At 47.3% G+C, this 18,613-nt stretch overlaps 1 protein-coding gene across 3 annotated transcripts in view; it reads left to right on the plus strand.

Annotated features, from left to right (window-relative positions):
* CCDC181 (coiled-coil domain containing 181) overlaps window positions 1-14,013 on the plus strand; it is a 109,568-nt gene extending 95,555 nt beyond the window's left edge. For 2 of the 3 annotated variants that reach the window (XM_029578940.1, XM_029578942.1), the window contains one exon: window positions 10,278-14,013. In XM_029578940.1, coding sequence (XP_029434800.1) covers window positions 10,278-10,440 — 163 coding nt within the window. In that variant the 3' untranslated portion in view covers window positions 10,441-14,013. The remainder of the gene's footprint in view (window positions 1-10,277) is intronic. The other variant, XM_029578941.1, reaches the window with a different exon arrangement.
* The last annotated feature ends 4,600 nt before the right edge of the window (window positions 14,014-18,613 follow it).

Here is an 18,613-nt window from a genome sequence, read left to right on the forward strand (position 1 = left end):
TCTCACCACCGATGCTTTCAACCTCTGTTGGGGAGCCTATGTGGCCAATCTGCAGACACAAGGAACTTGGTCTCCAGAGGAAGCCAAACACCAAATCAATTTCCTGGAGCTTCGAGCAATCAGATATGCTCTCAGAGTATTTCAGGATCGCCTCTCCAACCAAGTCATCCTGATTCAGATGGACAACCAGGTGGTCATGTGGTACATCAACAAACAGGGAGGCACGGGCTCCTACCTCCTGTGCCAGGAAGCTGCACAGATATGGGAGGAGGCCCTCTCCCACTCGATATACCTCAGGGCCACTTACTTGCCGGGAGTGGACAATGTGTTGGCAGACAAGCTGAGTCGCACCTTTCAACCGCACGAGTGGTCTCTCAAACCCTCAGTAGCGGACTCAATATTCCAACGTTGGGGCTACCCCCACATAGACCTCTTTGTGTCATCTCAGAACCGCAAAGTAGAGAATTTTTGCTCTCTCATTCGCAGCCAACACTCTCAGCCAAGAGATGCGTTTTCCCTCTCATGGGCAACCAGTCTCCTATAGGCATTCCCTCCACTTCCACTTCTCTCAGACTCTCGTGAAGTTACGTCAGGACAAGGGAACCATGATCCTGGTAGCACCTCACTGGCCACGCCAAGTGTGGTTTCCAATACTACAGGATCTCTCCATTTGCAGGCACAATCCCTTGGGAAAGGTCCCGCTTCTGATTACGCAAAACGACTGGTGCCTGCTCCACCCCAATCGTCAAGCTTTGTACCTGACGACATGGATGTTAAAAGGTTAATCCTTCAGCCATTTAACCTTTCTGAATCAGTTTCCCGTGTCCTGATTGCTTCACGGAAGCCATCAACGAGAAAATCCTACCTTTACAAATGGAACAGGTTTCAGTCATGGTGCTCTTCTCAATCCCTTGACCCTTTTACCTGTCCAGTTACGAAGTTTCTGGACTATTTCTGGCACTTGTCGGAGTCAGGTCTAAAAACTTCCTCCATCAGAATGCATGTTAGTACGGTGGCCGCCTTCCATACAGGTGTCGGGGATGTTCCCATATCAATACAACCCCTTGTAACACGTTTTCTGAAGGGCTTGCTTCACCTCAAGCCTCCACTGCGTCCTCCGACCCCTTCTTGGGACCTCAACCTGGTTTTGGGTCGGCTCATGAAACCAGCATTCAAGCCTCTCCAATCCTGTGAACTTTTGCTATCTCACATGAAAAGTGATTTTCCTTTTGGCAATCACTTCGGCTCGCAGAGTTAGTGAGTTACAGGCCCTAGTTACCTATCCGCCTTACACTATACTTTTGCAAGACAGGGCAGTACTCTGCACTCACCCTAAGTTCTTGCCTAAGGTAGTATCAGAGTTTCATCTCAATCAATCCATTATACTACCTACCTTTTTTCCCAGGTCCCACTCCAGTCCAGGAGAGCAGGCTCTGCATACCCTTGACTGTAAACGGGCTCTAGCGTTCTACCTAAACCGTGCAGCTGCCCACAGGAAAAGCACTCAATTGTTTGTCTCTTTCCATTCTATTAAATTGTGACAGCCTGTGGGTAAGCAGACTCTCTCATCCTGGTTAGCGGACTGCATATCCTTTTGCTACCAGCATGCAGGCATTCCGCTTCAAGACCATGTCAAAGCACACTCTGTGAGGGCCATGGGACTTCAGTAGCACACCTACGCTCGGTGCTGCTTCCTGACATTTGCAGGGCTGCCACTTGGAGTTCTCTCCACACCTTTACAGCCTACTATTGCTTGGACAAAGTCAATCTGTCCTGCGTAACCTATTCACAACTTGACGTACCAACACCTTTCTGCCTGCCCGGTAGGGTTCAGGATGCCCTCAGCCAATTTTTCACCCCAGTCCTTGTGTCTATTGCATGTCTTTGGGTACATTTGGTGCTTTTCTCGGACATCTTCAGCTCGGTACTCACCCACATGTGAGGACTACCATCCTGCTTGTCCTGTGAGAAAGCAAATGTTGCTTACCTGTAACAGGTGTTCTCTCAGGACAGCAGGATGTTAGTCCTCACGAAACCCGCCCGCTACCCTGCGGTGTTGGGTTCGTTATGTTTCTTATTTTATTTTTCGGCACTTCCTGTAGCTTTTAAACAAGACTGAAGGGGGACCCCTACTGCAGGGTTAGTGCCATGCTGGGCATGCCCAGTAGGTGCCAGTCAAAGTTCTAGAAAGTTTGACAAAAGTGTTCCGTGATTGGGCTCCATCCTGTGATGTCACCCATATGTGAGGACTAACATTCTGCTGTCCTGTGAGAATACCTGTTACAGGTAAGCAACATTTGCTAAATTTAAATATATGGCCTTTCAAAGTAATACTGAAAAATTTGTAAATGTTTGATTGTTATTTCTGCTGTATATACGCCCCCCTGACTGCTACTCCCTAGGCCATGGCCTAGGTTGGCCTTATGGGAAATCCGACCCTGTGGTTCCCGTGTGCACATTTTTGCCGGATTTTAAAATCCACACACACATGTGCGGGCAGGTTGGGACGCGTGCGGGCAGGTTGGGACGCGTGCGCGCGGGGGGGGGAAATTTTAAAATGCAATGCACAGCGACACAGGTAGGCCTTCCCCAGTTCCTTCCCAGTCCACTCCAATTAAGGAGCGACCTGGGAGGGAACTTCCCTATACGCCTACCTAACCTTCCTACCTTTTCTCCTCCCCGACCCCTAAACTCTATCTACCCTATTCTTTTTTTTTTTTTTTAACTTACCTGCTCCTTCAGAGCAGAAGTAAGTTATGGGCCAGCACATGCTTCCCTGGGACAGGGCCTAATGGCTGCTGTCCTGGCCGGCCCCCTCCCAGCCCAGACCCCGCCCCTCAGCTCGGCCCTTTTCGATGGCCCGGCACTTCTGCACATACCAAGGGTTATGCGCGTGGCCAGGCACTTTCGAAAATGTGCTCGCGCTCACAGGGCCCGTCTATGCGTGTAACCCCCAGCCATTGAAAATCCGGCTGTAAGGTTCCAGTGCTAACAACATACAATCTAAGAACATCTCTCTGCATTGGGAGGTGATTGTTAATACCTTCAATACTATTAAATTTGAATGGGAGAGCAGATTTTGTGGGTATTTTTTTTGCACAAAACGTCTTGCTGTATCAGGAATAAAGTTTGCACACATAAAACATGCATACAACAGCAGATAAAATTGTGCTTTACCAAGTGGACCTTGATTACATATGCCTCAAAATTTGTTTTTCTTTTAAATGCCTTTGCTGTTATTTGTAAGGTCCTTACTACAGCTGACTCCCTCATCAACTTTAATCTCTGTTCCCTGTACGTACCCAGATCAGTCCAGACTCTTGGGTTTTGCCTCCCCTCCAGCAGATGGAGACAGAAGTTTTGACGGACTGTGCCATATATACCAGGATGCCACCTATAGTCCTTCAGTATTTCTCTGTCTCCAGCAGATGGCTGATGCAAAATGATGGCTTGCGGGAATGACGCCTACTACCTGGAGATTAGTTTCCTAATTAAATAAATATACACACGGTTAATGCGACTCCAACATTGGTCTATTCTTCAACAGCAAGAGGAAATAGAGAAAAACAAAAAAAAAAAGGATTTGCATCCATAAAAAAGCAGGGGAATAGCTTGCTTGATACGGCGGTTACTACCCCAAACCAAATTAGCCTGATACTTCACTCTCAACGATATCCAGCATAGTTCTCTGCTATGCAGGGGCAGGGGGAATGATGACAGGATCACTGCTTAAACGACCAGGGGAATGAAGTAAAGATGATTTATATTCGGACAACAACCAACAAGGACTGAGTTGCACAGGCTGGATAAACATGAGTGGGAGTAACTTGCTATGATGGCGATTACTACCCCTAAACAATTAGCTAGATACTTCAATTAGATGCAGCTTCAGCACTGATACTTCACTTAGAAGCAGCTCCAGCACTGCTAACTACATTGGCGGGGGTGGAAGGGAAATAGATCGATATCGGGGGTGGAAGGGATGGCGGGGTGGAAGGGAAATACAACAAAAAGTCACTTACAAGGGACAAGAGAAACAGATAAGTATGGGGGAGAAAAAAAAAAGTGAAAGCTTGCTGGGCAGACTGGATGGACCGTTTGGTCTTCTTCTGCCATCGTTTCTATGTTTCATATGTTACAGTCTGTGAGCATACTTAGAGTTGGATTAGGGTTAGGTATAGCCTAGTCAGTTAAAAAAAAAAAAAAAAGAGGTCTTTGATTTTAACTGAGGAAAAAGAAGTTTGGGCTACAGGAGACAGTCTTCTGCCTCCCAGGGGGCTGTTAGGTTCTGAGGGGACCATCCCCCCTGGTTGTAGAGGCCGCTGAGGTGAAGGGTTGAGGACCCTATTTCCAGCTAAGTGCAGTACTTGGGGTGATACCGGGGAGCCCAGCTCACGCCTCCCAGTAGGATTGGGACCAGGAGGCTTTAGGGCAAGTAAAAAAAAAATTAAAATTTTTGCAGTTTTGTTGCCTTTCATTTTCTGGGCTCTCCTTCTCCCTCTGATCGCTTTTGGGCTCCCCTAGTCCCCTTTCGCCGCGTTTACGTCGGGGTTGTGCTGAGGAGCACTTGTGTTTTTGTTGTCAGATGTCGAGGAGAGCCGCGTGTTGGGCTTGTGGTGCCGCATGCAGCTGTCGAGAGAAGGGCTTTGCTCTTCTTGCCTCTCAGGAGGAGAGGGAGCCTCTGCAACCCCAGTGAAGGTCGTTATGCAGGTCCAGACTGTCTCCAGAGCCTTCGGGGAGTTGCAGCCCCCGACTCTCAGCCCGTTCCCGCTGAGTGCGGGAACGGGTGCCATCTTGGATTTGCTCGCAGCAGCGAGCTCAGCAGCGAGCGCAGCAGTAAATGTGGCGGAGGGGGAAGGAAATCTCCCGTCGCAGTTAACCCCGCAAAAGACAGCCCCTGAGGGGGGCAATTCGGGGGGGCCTGATCCACATGGCTTAGGGGATATCTCGGAGGGGGGATACCGTTGATTCCTCTTCCGCTTCTTCGTTCTCATCAGATTTTGTGCTGTTGATGCCCAGAACATTCAAAGCCAGGAAAGCAGGTAAGAAGGAGGGAACTTGATAGATCTTTCTTGTTGGACCCTGCAGCCAAGTCCAAGAAAAAAGTTTATGACAAACCCCACCGTCTGTAGCGTCTGCACCAACAGGGTCAGAGCCTGCAAGGCTCCGGAGCGGGAGTCGTCTAGGTAGGGGAACATGTGCACCAAGCGATGCCTGAGGTAAGCAGCCACCACCACTAGGCATTTGGTAAAAATGCAGGAGGGCTAGTGCCAGCCTGAAGGGCAGCACTTTGTACTGGTAATGTAGATGAGACGGGTCGCCCTCAGTTACAGAGGCCTTTGAGGTTGGGGACACCTCAGGCTGTCTCTGATTCTTCTTCAGACTCTGGGGATCAGGAGGATCCGCAGTTACCTTCCCAGCCTCCGAGGGGGGGGGGGGGTTGATGGGGAGGCAGATCCAGCACAGGGAGGTCTGTGTGGATCTCATGGGATGGATGGCGACGATCCTAAGGTGGTCAGGCTTTTTTGTAAGGAGCTGGGTCCTCTCATCCCTGCCATTTTAGGTGAACTGGGTATTGAGACTCCCCAGGAACAGTCCTGGCTGGGGGCCACGGACCCGGTGTTGTTGGGCTTGCGGGGTCCGCACTCCTCTTTTCCTTTTCACTTTTCAGTCACGGATTTGCTTTTTCGAGAGTGGGATACGCTGGACTTAGGTCTGAAGGTGGCCAAAGCTATGGATAAACTATATCCTCTCCAGAAGAGGCCTTAGAGCTTCTTCGGCTTTCCAAAGTGGATTCGGCAGTTTCTGCTGTCACAAAAAAGACCACCATCCCGGTAACCGGCACAATGGCCCTCAGGGACTTGCAGGATCGCAAGCTAGAAATTCAACTCAAGAAAATTTTCGAAGTCTCAGCGCTTGGGGTCCGCGCGGCTATGTGTAACAATTTTGCTTTGCGGGCAGGCCTTCTCTGGGTGCAACAACTGCAGGCCAATGAGGGATTGTCGGAGGGAGAAACCCTCCAGGCTGGACGGCTTGAAGCTGTAATCGCTTATAGTGCGGATGCATTTCATGATTTACTCCGCACTTCAGCTAGGACCATGGTTTCCACCATTTCGGCGCATCATCTGTTGTGGTTACGAAACTGGGCAGCAGATGTCTCTTCCAAGTCTCAGCTGGGATCTCTGCCTTTTAAGGGCAAACTGCTCTTTGGCAAGGAGTTGGAGGATCTGATTCAGTCGCTTGGAGAGAATAAAGTACACCGATTGCCTGAGGACAGGCCGAAGTCTAGGGGTTCCTTTTCATCCAGGTCTCACTTTCGTGGGGATCGGAGGTCTTGAACACCTCGACCGCCACTTCCTCATTTCACCAACAGACAGCAGTCATGGTCTCAGTCCTTTTGGGGAAGACGATTCGGTAGGCCTGGCAACACCCAGTCCACTCAGGGCGGAAAGCCTTCACAATGATGGACGGCCGGTCCACTCCTCGGTACCGGTGGTTGGGGGCAGATTGTCTCTGTTTTACGAGGAGTGGGCCAAACTCATGTCAGACCAGTGGGTTCTATCGGTGATAAGACACGGCTACGCTTTAGATTTTGCACGAAGGCCCTGCCATCAGTTTCTGGTCTATCCCTGCGGATATGCAACCAAGCGCCGGGCGGTACGGGAGACTCTTTAGCGCCTTCTCGATCTCTGTGCGATTTCTCCCGTCCCTCCGGCAGAACATCGACTAGGTCGCTCTTACTTCCATTTACTTTGTGGTTCCAAAGAAGGAGGGAACCTTCCAGCCCATTCTCGATTTAAAGCAGGTCAACAGATGTCTTTGGGTACCCCACTTCCGCATGGAGACATTACGGTCGGTCATTGCTTCAGTGCGGCAGGGGGAGTTTCTAGCATTCCTGGATCTGACGGAGGCGTATTTGCACGTCGGGATCAGAGCCGATCACCAGAAGTTCCTGCAGTTTTCCATCCTGGGATAGCATTACCAGTTTCAGGCTCTGCCTTTCGGTCTTGTCACCGTGCCCAGAACGTTTACCAAGATCATGGTGGTGGTAGTAGCACAACTGCGCAGGGAAGGATTTTTGGTGCATCCATACTTGGACGATTGGCTGATTCAAGCAAAGTCGGAAGCGCTTTGCCAGAAAGCGATAGACCGGGTACTTCAGCTGCTGTGTGCACTCGGCTGGGTGGTCAACCTGTCCAAGAGTCGTCTAATTCCCTCCCAATACTTGGAGTTTTGGGGGGCTTTGTTCAACATTCATCTGGTCAGAGTCTTCCTGATGGCAGATTGCATTGCCAAATTGCAAGGACAGGTGAGATCCTTATTGTCCAAACATCCGCCGAAGGTCTGGGATTACTTGCAAGTTCTGGGGTCCATGACTTCGACCCTGGAGCTGGTTCCATGGGTCTTCACTCACATGTGGCCGTTGCAATCGTCATTGCTTTCTCACAGGAATCCGGTTTCCAAACAATTTCATCTGCCTTTACCTTTACCAGACGCAGCCTGGGCCAGCCTGGACTGGTGGCTCCTTTAGGACAACCTGAGCCGCGGAATTCCCTTGGTTGTCCCAGAATGGACGGTAGTGACTACGGATGCCAGCCTCTCCGATTGGGGAGCGGTTTGTCTACAGAAGTCGGGCAGGGGCAGTGGTCCCAGGAGGAGTCACAGAGGTCCATCAATCGTCTAGAGACCAGAGCGATGCGCCTGGCATTGCAGGCTTTTCTCCCACTCATCAAGGGGAAATCGGTCAGAGTTCTCTCTGACAATGCGACCACAGTGGCCTACATCAATTGCTAGGGTGGAACCAAGAGTCAGCCTGTGGCTTTGGAGGCTGGACTGCTGATCAGCTGGGCAGAGCAGTACCTGGTCAGTATCGCGGCGTCCCACATTGGAGGGGTCGACAACGTGCACGCAGATTTTCTCAGTCGACATTGTCTCGATCCCGGGGAGTGGGAGCTGGCTGATGGAGCACGCCCTGCATGGATCTGATGGCGACATTCAGGAATTCCAAAGCCCCACGCTTCTTTACTCACCGCAGGGACACGGGAGCAGAGGGAGTAGACGCTCTGGTACTTCCCTGGCCGACGAATGTGTTGCTTTATGTGTTCCCGCCTTAGCCTCTAATCGGCAAGGTACTCCGGTGAATAGAGTTACACCCAACAGAAGTGATCCTAGTGGCTCCCGAGTGGCTGCGTCGTCCATGGTTTGCGGATCTGGTCAATCTCGCAGTGCAGGTTCCTCTGAGGTTTCCGGATCTCCCAGACCTACTTAGTCAGGGACCTGTCTGTTTCGACCAGGTCGATCGCTTTTGTCTAGCGGCATGACTTTTGAGAGGCAGCGTCTGAAGAGCAAAGAATATTCAGACGCGGTAGTATCTACGCTCTTGAGATCGCGTAAGGCTTCTACGTCTCTGTCTTATGTGCGAGTATGGAAGGTGTTTGAGGCTTGGTGTGTAGACAGGGAGATTCTGCCTACCCGAGCGTCCGTGCCGGATATTTTGTGCTTCCTTCAAGCTGGCTTAGCTAAGGGATTATCGTGTAGTTCCTTGCGGGTGCAGGTAGCAGCGCTTGGTTGTTTACGCAGTACCATTCAGGGGGGTACCATTAGCAATGCATTCGGATGTTTCTTGATTTCTTAGAGGAGCGAAGCATTTACGGCCACCGGTGAGACATCCTTGTCTGTCCTGGAACTTAAATTTAGTTCTTTTGGCCTTACTTGCTGCACCTTTTGAACCTTTGAAAAGAGCAATGTTGAAGGATCTGACGTTGAAGGTGGTGTTTTTGGTAGCAATTTCTTCTGCTCGTAGGGTGTCTGAGCTTCAAGCTTTGTCATGCAGGGAACCCTTCCTGAGGATTTTGGATTCTGGAGTATCCTTGTGAACGGTTCCTTCCTTCCTTCCTTCCTTCCGAAGGTAGTCTCCTCCTTTCATCTGAATCAATTTGTGGAGCTTCCCTCCTTTTCGGACCTGGATCATTCAGATCCTCTATCTAGGGACTTAAAGAAATTGGACTGCTGCGTTATCTTGAGGTTACCAATGGTTTTCGGGTCTTGGATCATCTCTTTGTGCTCTGGAGTGGCCCCAGAAGAGGTAACATGGCATCAAAGTCCACTATCGCCCGATAGTTGAAGGAGGCTATCAATTCTGCATATTTGCTGAGGGGTAAACCTTTACCCAAATGGCTTTGTGCACATTCTTCTCGTTCTCAGGTGGCATCGTGGGTGGAATGTCAGCAAATTACGCCGCAGGAGATTTGCAGAGCAGCTACCTGGAAATCGTTACACACTTTTGCCAGGCATTACCGCTGGATGTCCAGGGCCCGGGTGCGGGCAGATTTGGAGGTGTGCTAAGAGCGGGCCTCTCCGGATCCCATTGTAGGTAAGAGAGCTCTGGTATTTCCCAGGAGTCTAGACGGATCTGAGTACGTACAGGGAAAGGAAAATTGGTTTTTACCTGATAATTTTCGTTCCTGTAATACCATGGATCAGTCCAGAGTCCCGCCCATTTGGCATTCACAGGTAATGGAGAGTCCGCTTGTTCAGCATTTCGTTTGTTTAGTCTGCAGAATCATTTTGTTTACCATGTTTCATGTGTTCTGTTCCCACTTGGGGGTTAGTGAACCAGTTTAAGTTGTTAGGTTACTGCATATAGTTAGTTTGGTTTGGTACCATTCTGCTTTGTGATTGAGTAATACTGACGGACTGTAGGTGGCATCCTGGTATATATGGCAGAGTCCGTCAGAACTTCTATGTCTCCATCTGCTGGAGGGGAGTCAAAACCCAGGAGTCTGGACTGATCCGTGGTACTACAGGAACGAAAATTATCAGGTAAGAACCAATTTTCCTTTCTGGGTGTCCCCAGAGGTTGCTTCTGCACCACAAATGTGTGCTTAAATTTTTGCAGAGGAGCAGAACACAGTTGGCATCTGCAGTCCACAGTTCAATTCTCTCTGAGCATGCAATGAAAAATGGTCAGTTAACTGTCCACTGGAAACTAGTTTAAATCATCAACTCATGCCATGTAGGCCAAGCTGTTCGTACTTATTGACCTAAGATGGACTCAAACCAGAAAGCTGTAGGCAAAAGACTCCACATCCATTCTTCTGGGCCATCCAATTGCTCTGAGACAGACTTTCTGATGGAAGGGTTTGACAGTGTTACACATGGTGTGCTGTACTTTCCAGTCATTTTACTACTGTGTCCACAGACTCCAGCAGGGATTTTGTTTTTGATGGGTTGAACCCAAAATAATGCAAACTCAGTATTCTGATTATTCTTTACAGATGGCTGGCAAGAAAGAGAATGGAAAAACGAACTGAGCAGCTGATTGCCAAAGAGCGAGCTAGGAGGTTCATGACAGAAGCAAGGCGAGCAAGGCAGATTCAAAACTTGCTCCTCAACATTTCTGATAACAAATCCTTTCGCTTCACAGACCATTACACTTAAAGGATTACAATATTCCCTCATGATTTAGTTTGCCAGATATTGTTACCTATAACATTACCTCGTTCTGTGTGTTTTTAGCTTTACCCAAACCTGATTAAAATAATTTTTTTCCAACCGTAAATAGGCAATGGAACACATATGAAATAATTAATGTAAAGGTTACATTTTGTGTGGTAATCTCAAGATGACACACTGGAAAAGAGAAAATTCTGTGTAGTTCTTGCATCTTTTTTACATTGGTGACATCCTCATCATAACTGCAAAGCGACAGCTGTACGTAGGGAAGCGGGAGCAACTGATAGGTGGTGAGGAAAATGGGCTAATTATATTAACAGCAGATTCAGGCGGCAGTAGGATGGAATCAGACTACAAGCTGAAAAAAGTAGACATTACCACATGTCATCCAGAAGCCATTCTTAAAGTATGTAGTAGCACGAGTACAATTTATGCAGCAATTTTTACCATAACTAGATCTCTAGCAACATACAATTAAACCTTTATAAAAAAAAAAATATTATTTGCTATATTGCGAATACTTGTGCTCATCCATACTTTAAAAATGTTTATTGAAACAAAAATTTAATTTGTGGAGAGTACTTTAATAAATCTTATAAAGGGAAGCTTTGCAGATTTTTTATTGTGGGGACGATTCAGCTAGCAAGGCTACAATGTTGTTTTCCTTTAATCTATGTGTATATATAGCAGAATCTAATTTTGGAGAAACTCAAGCGATTCATACGTGATGTCAGAAAATGCAATAATTGTATTTTATGAGTGAGCTGACTTCCTTAATTATAAAGTAATTATTCTCAGCGTGTAATAGTAATTTTCATGAATGACAAAGCTAAGGGTCACAATGGAGACCACAGTCAAGCTGAGTAAAATATTATTTAAAAGCCTTTTAATCCAACCAAGGTAGCTTTTCAATTTTTCATCTGGAACTGATACCTGGATCTTTATTTTGTGACATGGAATTTTTTAGGCATTTGTAGTTATCAAGTAATTATTGTGTGCATTCTCCTTACTTTGCGCGGATCTCCTTCATAGAACACAAGCACAGCTTCTTCTGAACCCTACCTGGCGATGTGGAGGGGTCCCACTGAAATCACCTGCATAACCAAGCTGTGACATTTCACACCATGAAATTGCTGCAGTTCTGTGGGTGATCATTCTAGTGGCAGCATGCACTTATCCTCCTAGCTAGTGTGATGGGAAAATGTGAGAGAGATTATGATTTACAGACAACATATGTGTAGATTTGAAAATGGCTGCTACCAAAGTTATTTCATTCAGGGCCATAAAGTCCAGTAGTGCAGAGCAGTGTATAAACTTGAAAAAATGGCAAACAGCCTGTCATTTTTTGGATAGCCATACATTCTTAAAGAATCACTAGTGCTTCAAATTACTTCACAATTATCGTGTAAGCGTGAACAGCTGCACCAGTTATTATTTATCATCATGGTTTTAATTATTTTTTGTTGCATTTTAGACTTTTTTTTTTTAAGTCATTTGACTGGCTCTGTGTCTACACCTGAAAGAATGGGGAGCTGGGAAATGTCCTCAGAAGCTCAGCTCCACAAACAGGTCTGGTTTTCTCGATGAATATGCATGAAAGATATTTGCATATAGTGCATATTCATTGTGGAGGGTCCTGCTTGTGGCCACTCCAGAGCCAGAATTATCTACCCCTGGTTTAGGGAATGAAGTTCTCGATTGAAGGGGAGAACAGAGAAAAGTTAAAGCTGCTAATTCAAGGTCTTAGTTATTTGTTTCTTTTCCCTCTGCAAGCTGCAGTCATTGGAGAGGGAAGCATGTAATAACCTGTAGCACTTTTAATTTTCTTCTTTAACCCTCTATAACTTTTTCGTAGCCGCTCCCTAACTACAGAGCTTGTCCTCCTGACTGGGACTGAGCTGCTTTTGAAAAGTAGTGCTGCATTTTATTTCTCCTGCTGAACCTTTTGGGAGAGGAAGTCTCAGGGACACAGACTGCTCCAGAGAGGGTGTGAGACAGCTTCAGACTTAGGCTGGTCAGCTGGGAGGGTAAGAGGCAGATGCCAGACAAAGGTAACATCTCCCACATAACACATTCATTTTGACTATGTGACTTCAGAGTTTTAAACAATTCTATTTGTATTTTTAAATTGTTAATATTTTAAATGTAAAAAGTGACACTAAATGAGTGGCAGTGCTTTACTTATGTTTGCTCTGTGTACTGCTTTTTAAATGATTTTTTAAAATATTTTGGCCTGGAAGTTGGGTACACTGTACATTTTACTTCTCCTAGCCTTCCCTGCCCTGCCCATCTCCTTGACGTTCACAGGCTATCTGTACAAGGCTGCCTGACCCTTCCAACCTCCCCTTTCCTTAGGTAGAAGAGAGGTGCTTATCTATTGGTTTCATGTCACCAGCTTAGTGCTGCCTCACAGTTTCACCCATATGTGGACAAAATGTGACGGTGATACAATTATGACGGTGTTAGGCAAGACTGCAGGAGTTAAAGCACTTCACCTGCCTACAAAACAATATGGGGAGATTAAGTCCTGGCAGGGTTGGTGGTATAGGAGGTCTGATGGGCTTCTAAGGATTCTGGGCAGTTTTCTTATTGTGCTGGTGGGTAGGGGTGATATCTTTGTGTATCATGGGGATAATAAGGGGTTGGGTGGCCTTGTTGTATTGAGTGGGTGGTGGGGGAGCACACTGACCTTGTGATGTAGGCTTGGCATGAAGGCCTTTTTCACATCTTCAGTGTTAACTATCTCATGGGCATGTAGTTGTGAAAAATATAACACGCTTGCACATAGGGGGATATGATAAGGGTAGGCAACTTGGGTCCTGGAGTGCAATAAACTGGTCTGGTTTTCAGGATGTCCACAATTAATATGCATGAGATGTTTGCATACATTGGAAGTGGTGCATACAAATATATGTCATACATATATTCATTGTAGATATCCTGAATACCAGACCTGTTTCTGGCTCTCAGGACTGGAATTGCCTACCCCTGGGGTATAAGCTTATTCTCCTCATGAAAATAATTATCAAGGATTTAACTATGATTGAGCTACATGGTAGCAGCAAAATTTATGGTGCACCACCAACTTAATCAGTCACTATACACTGATGATTTAATTTCATGCTGTTTGGTACATATATTAACTGTGATTGCACGAATGATTAAAAAAATGTTAGCTTATTAAGTAGAAGGGTGAATGTGCTTTTAAACTCCATAAAAGACCACCAGTCAATAAAATGTACCTTAGTAGTACAATCACCTGTTAATTATAGCACACACCTTCACTGACAAGTGTCACTGGGTTTGTAATTATTTTTGTAGTTCTGAATATGGTTGCAATTTTTGAAATAATGGTCTTTGTTTCCACCAAGGCTTAAGAAGACCAAACTTCCATTATTTTTCCAGTACTCAAACTGGGATAACATTGGATGTGTCCACTGAATTTGCTGTATACTGGTGAAAACAAATGGTTTTCCTTGTGGAACTTTCCTTCTGTTGTCAAAATTAGTTCCAGCAGCATTTGAACATAATTTTCTAAAAATTTGAACTACCTTTCTATTGCATAGTTAGTAGTGTACACTGTTGCTATATAGTACTATATACAATTTAGGAGACAAATATATTTTAAAGAAATGTTACTTTTAGTTTTCCTTGTCCAGCGTGGTAGAATCATTTTTCACACAATTTGAGTGGGAAACCTGCACGCATACAGTATGTGCAGGTTATAAAATATGAGTGCGTGCGTATGTAAAAGCTACATGGTGTACAAGTTTGGATTTATCCAGATAAGTAGCAGCATTTATCTGGATAAATTCTGATTTAATCTGGATAAGAAGTGGCAAAACTGCTACTTAGCCAGATAAGTCTGAAAAGCGCTACTTAGATGGCTAAGCCAGATAGCTGGATAAGTAGTGCGTTTTAGATTTATCCAACTTTTAAGACTTATCCGACTGCTACTACTTAGCTAGATAAATCAGAATATAGCCGGATAAAGCAGAGTTGCTTATCTGTAACAGGTGTTCTCCTAGGACAGCAGGATGTTACACCTCACAGATGGGTGACATCAGGTAGAGCCCAGCATGGAAAACTTTTGTCAAAGTTTCTAGAACTTTGACTGGCACACTGAGCATGCCCAGCATGTCACTATCCACGCATCCATGAGAAACCAACTCCGCAGGGTGGCGAGCGGGTTTCCTGAGGACTAAACTCCTGCTGTACTAGGAGAACAGGTAAGCAACTCTGCTTTCTCCTAGGTCAAGCAGGATGGTGGTCCTCACAGATGGGTGAATACCAAGCTACAGGCTGCTCCCACTAAGGCTTATGACAAACAGGCACCAAACCAGGTGCCAACGGGCACAAAAATAACTGCAGTGCTGTTGGTAACACAGGGAGACAGTATGAACCCAAACAATGAGCCCTAGGCAGGGAGAGTTGGGTTTTTAAGCCTCCAGGCTGAAGGTCCACCTGCGCCTAGCAGAAGGAGATGCAATCCGCCAGCCAGTTGGACAGAGTTTTTTGACCACCGCAACACCTATTCTGTTTTTGTCAAAGGATATGAAGAGTTGTGTGGACTACCTGTGGCCTGTAGTGCATTTGAGCTAGAAGGCCAAAGCCCTCTTACAATCCAAACTGTGTAGAGCCCATTAGACTTGGTGAGAATGAGGTCTCAAGAAAAACATGGGCAGAATAATAGACTGATTAAGATGAAAATCAGTCACCACCTTAGGCAGAAACTTAGGGTGGTCCTGTGTACTCACCCTATCATGAAAGAACTTTGTGTAGAGCGGATACATCACCAATGCCTGAAGCTCACTAACTCTGCGAGCCGAAGTGATCGCCACAAGGAAGAGAACCTTCCAGATTAGGTACCTCATATCGCAAGAGCACATAGGCTTGAATGGGTCACGCATGAGCCACTCTAGCACTACGTTGAGGTCCCATGATGCAACAGGAGGACACATAGGAGGCTTCATCTGAAGCAACCCCCGCATAAATCGGCCTACAATAGGCTGCACAGAGATGGGCGTACCACCAATACCTTGATGGTAAGCACTGATGGCATTCAGGTGGACCCTGACTGAGTTGGTCTTCAGGCCAGCCTCCGAGAGGTGTCACAGGTAATCTAGCAACTGCGACATGGGGCAGGAGAATGGATCCAAGCCATGACTTCCATACCAGACGGAGAACCTCCTCCACTTGAGCCTGTAAGACTTCCTAGTAGAAGGCTTTCTTGAAGCTACCTGTACCTGAGACACGTCAGAGAAGTAGAGGGACTGCAGGACTAGCCTCTCAACATCCAGGCCATCAGAGCTAATTACCTGAGATTTGGATGGCACAGCCTGCTCCGATCCTGCATGATCAGATCGGGGGGAGTCCCCAGACAGATGGGCTGTCTGACCAACAGGTCTTGCAGGATTGGAAACCAGACCTGCCTCGGCCAATATGGGGCCACCAGGATCATGGGCCCTTGTCCTGCTGGAGCTTCATGAGTCTTCATTACCAGTGGAAGCGGAAGATACGCATACAGAAGACCCTTGCCCCAGTGTGGGCAAAGGTGTCCGAGGCTGGTCACTTGTCACTCCTGAACAGAGAGCAGAAGTGGCTGACTTTGTTGTTGCAAAGAGATCCACATCCAGGGTTCCCCACAGGTGGAAGATCCGGTCTACTACCAAGGGGTCCAGTGACCACTCATGTGGTCAGATCGCCCGACTCAGGTGGTTCGCCACCACATTTTCCATCCCAGCCAGGTAAATCGCTTGCAAGAGCATGCCTTGGGATAGGGCCCAGGACCATATCTGCACCACCTCATGACAAAGGAGGAAGGAGCCCATGCTTCCCTGTTTGTTGATGTACCACATCGCAACCTGATTGTCCGTTTGAATCTGAACAGCTTTGTGAGACAAACAATCCTGAAACGCCCAGAGAGCTTAGCAATCACTCGGAGCTCCAGGAAGTTGTTCTGGCAGCGAGCTTCCTGTGCCTCCATCGACCCTGTGTATGGATGCTGTCCACATGCACCTCCCATCCCAGAGTGGATGCATCGATGGTGAACACAGTCTGGTGCGGAGGAGCTTGAAATGGAAGTCCCTGCTCCAGATTGGAGAGATTTTCCCACCAAGACAGGGAGGCCTGAAGAGGCTGCGTGATGCAGACAGGTGCATTGAGGTCCTGGGTTGCCTGCAGCCACTGAGAGCACAGGGTCCATGGAGCACTGCGCATACACAAGCAGGTGAATGGGGTAACAAGGACAGACGCAGCCATGTGACCCAGAAGACTGAGCAACAGATGAGCGGAAACCTGACAACTGCGGCGGACCAAACCCGCCAGTGTTGCCAGGACAAGTGTTAGGGTGTGGGACAGAAACGCCTTGGCTTGACCCGTATCCAGTCTTTTTCCAATAAAGCCCAGATGTGAAGATGGGCTGAGATGGCACTTGGGGTAGTTGATGACAAATCCTAGAGACTACAGCACACAGGCACTTAGTGTCAGGGAGCGGAGTGCCCCCTGCTGGGTGTTGCTTCTGATTAACCAATCATCCAGATAGGGGAACACGTGCACACCCTGCCGGCTCAGGTGTGCCCCCACAACCACCAGGCACTTGGTGAAGACCCGTGGAGCCGAAGCGAGGCCGAAGGGCAACATGCAGTATTGGAAATGCTCCTTGCCCACTAGAAAGTGGAGATACTTCCTGTGGTTGGGGAAGATGTTGATGTGGGCATTGGCATCCTTTAGGTCAAGGGAGCAGAGCCAGTCTCCTTTTTGCAGGGGAGGGATCAGGGTGCTCAAAGAGACCATCTTGAACTTTTCTCTTTGAAGAAACTTGTTTAAGGTCCTCAGATCAAGAATAGGGTGCAGACCCCCTGTTTTCTTTGGTAGCAGGATGTACCAAGAGTAGAACCCTCGGCCCCGCTGGGGGGGGGGGGGGGGGGGGGGGTGGTTTCGACCGCCCTGGCCATTAGTAGGGCAGAGATCTGTCATAAGCACTTCGTGATGAGTGGACAGACCCCACGATGGACACGGGGGAGAGTCCTCTGGGACATCCCTGAAGTTGAGCAGGTACCCTTGGCGAATGATGGCGAGAATCCACTGGTCCAACATAATGCTCCGCAAATAGATGTAGCCAACCCCTGACCAGGGGGGCAGGGGGCTGAGAGTACGGCAATCTGGCACATGCTCCCTTGCCTGTAGTCAAAACCCCATAGCGGGGCTTTGCTGGGAGGGGGGGCGGCTTAAGGCCTAGGGGTCTGCTATTGATGTGAGCGACCCTGAGAGCTGGCACGTGATGTGCATGCCCAAGAAGCAGGAGGGTAGTACTTTCTCTGGCAGTAAAAGGACTTCCTGGAGCCCTGGAACCTGCAGGTCTCAATCTTAAGGAGGACTGGGCGAGACAGCTGTGTTCAGTCCTTTAAAAGTAGTCTGAGAGAGTTTTCTGTACCTAGACTTGCTGACGACTTCCGGTCTCACTGGTCTATAGATTCCCAGATCAACTTTGGAACCCTTTTTAAATATCGGGGTTACACTGGCCACTTTCCAGGCTTCAGGTACAATAGATGATTTCAATGATAGGTTACTTGTAATAGGTCTGAAATTTCATTTTTTAGTACTTTCAAGACCCCAGAGGGGGTATATAAACTGGTCCAAGTCATTTGCTACTCTTCAGTTTGTCAATCTGGCCTACTACATCTTCCAAGTTCACTATGATTTGGGGAAGTTCTTCTGAATTGTCACCCTTGAAAACTGTCTCCGGAATGGGTATGTCTCCAACATCCTCATTCGTAAACACTGAAGCAAAGAATTCAATCTTTCCGTAATGGCCTTATCTTCCCTAAGTGCCCTTTTAACCTCTTGATCATCTAATGGTCCAATCGACTCCCTTGCAGACTTCCTGTTTCGGATATATTTTAAAAGATTTTATTATGAGATTTTACTTCTCTAGCCAGCTTCTTTTCAAATTCTCTTGTAGCTGTCTTATCAACGTTTTACATTTAACTTACCAATGCTTATGTTTTTTCTTGTTTTCTTCAGTTGGATCCTTCCAGTTTTTGAAGGAAGATCTTTTGGCTAAAATAGCCTCTTTCATCTTGCCTTTTTAACCACATTGGTAATTGTTTGGCCTTCCTTCCATCTTTCTTAATATGTGGAATATATCTGGACTGTT

The sequence above is a fragment of the Rhinatrema bivittatum genome, chromosome 15 (genome assembly GCF_901001135.1).
Source record: "Rhinatrema bivittatum chromosome 15, aRhiBiv1.1, whole genome shotgun sequence".
Taxonomy (NCBI): domain Eukaryota; kingdom Metazoa; phylum Chordata; class Amphibia; order Gymnophiona; family Rhinatrematidae; genus Rhinatrema; species Rhinatrema bivittatum.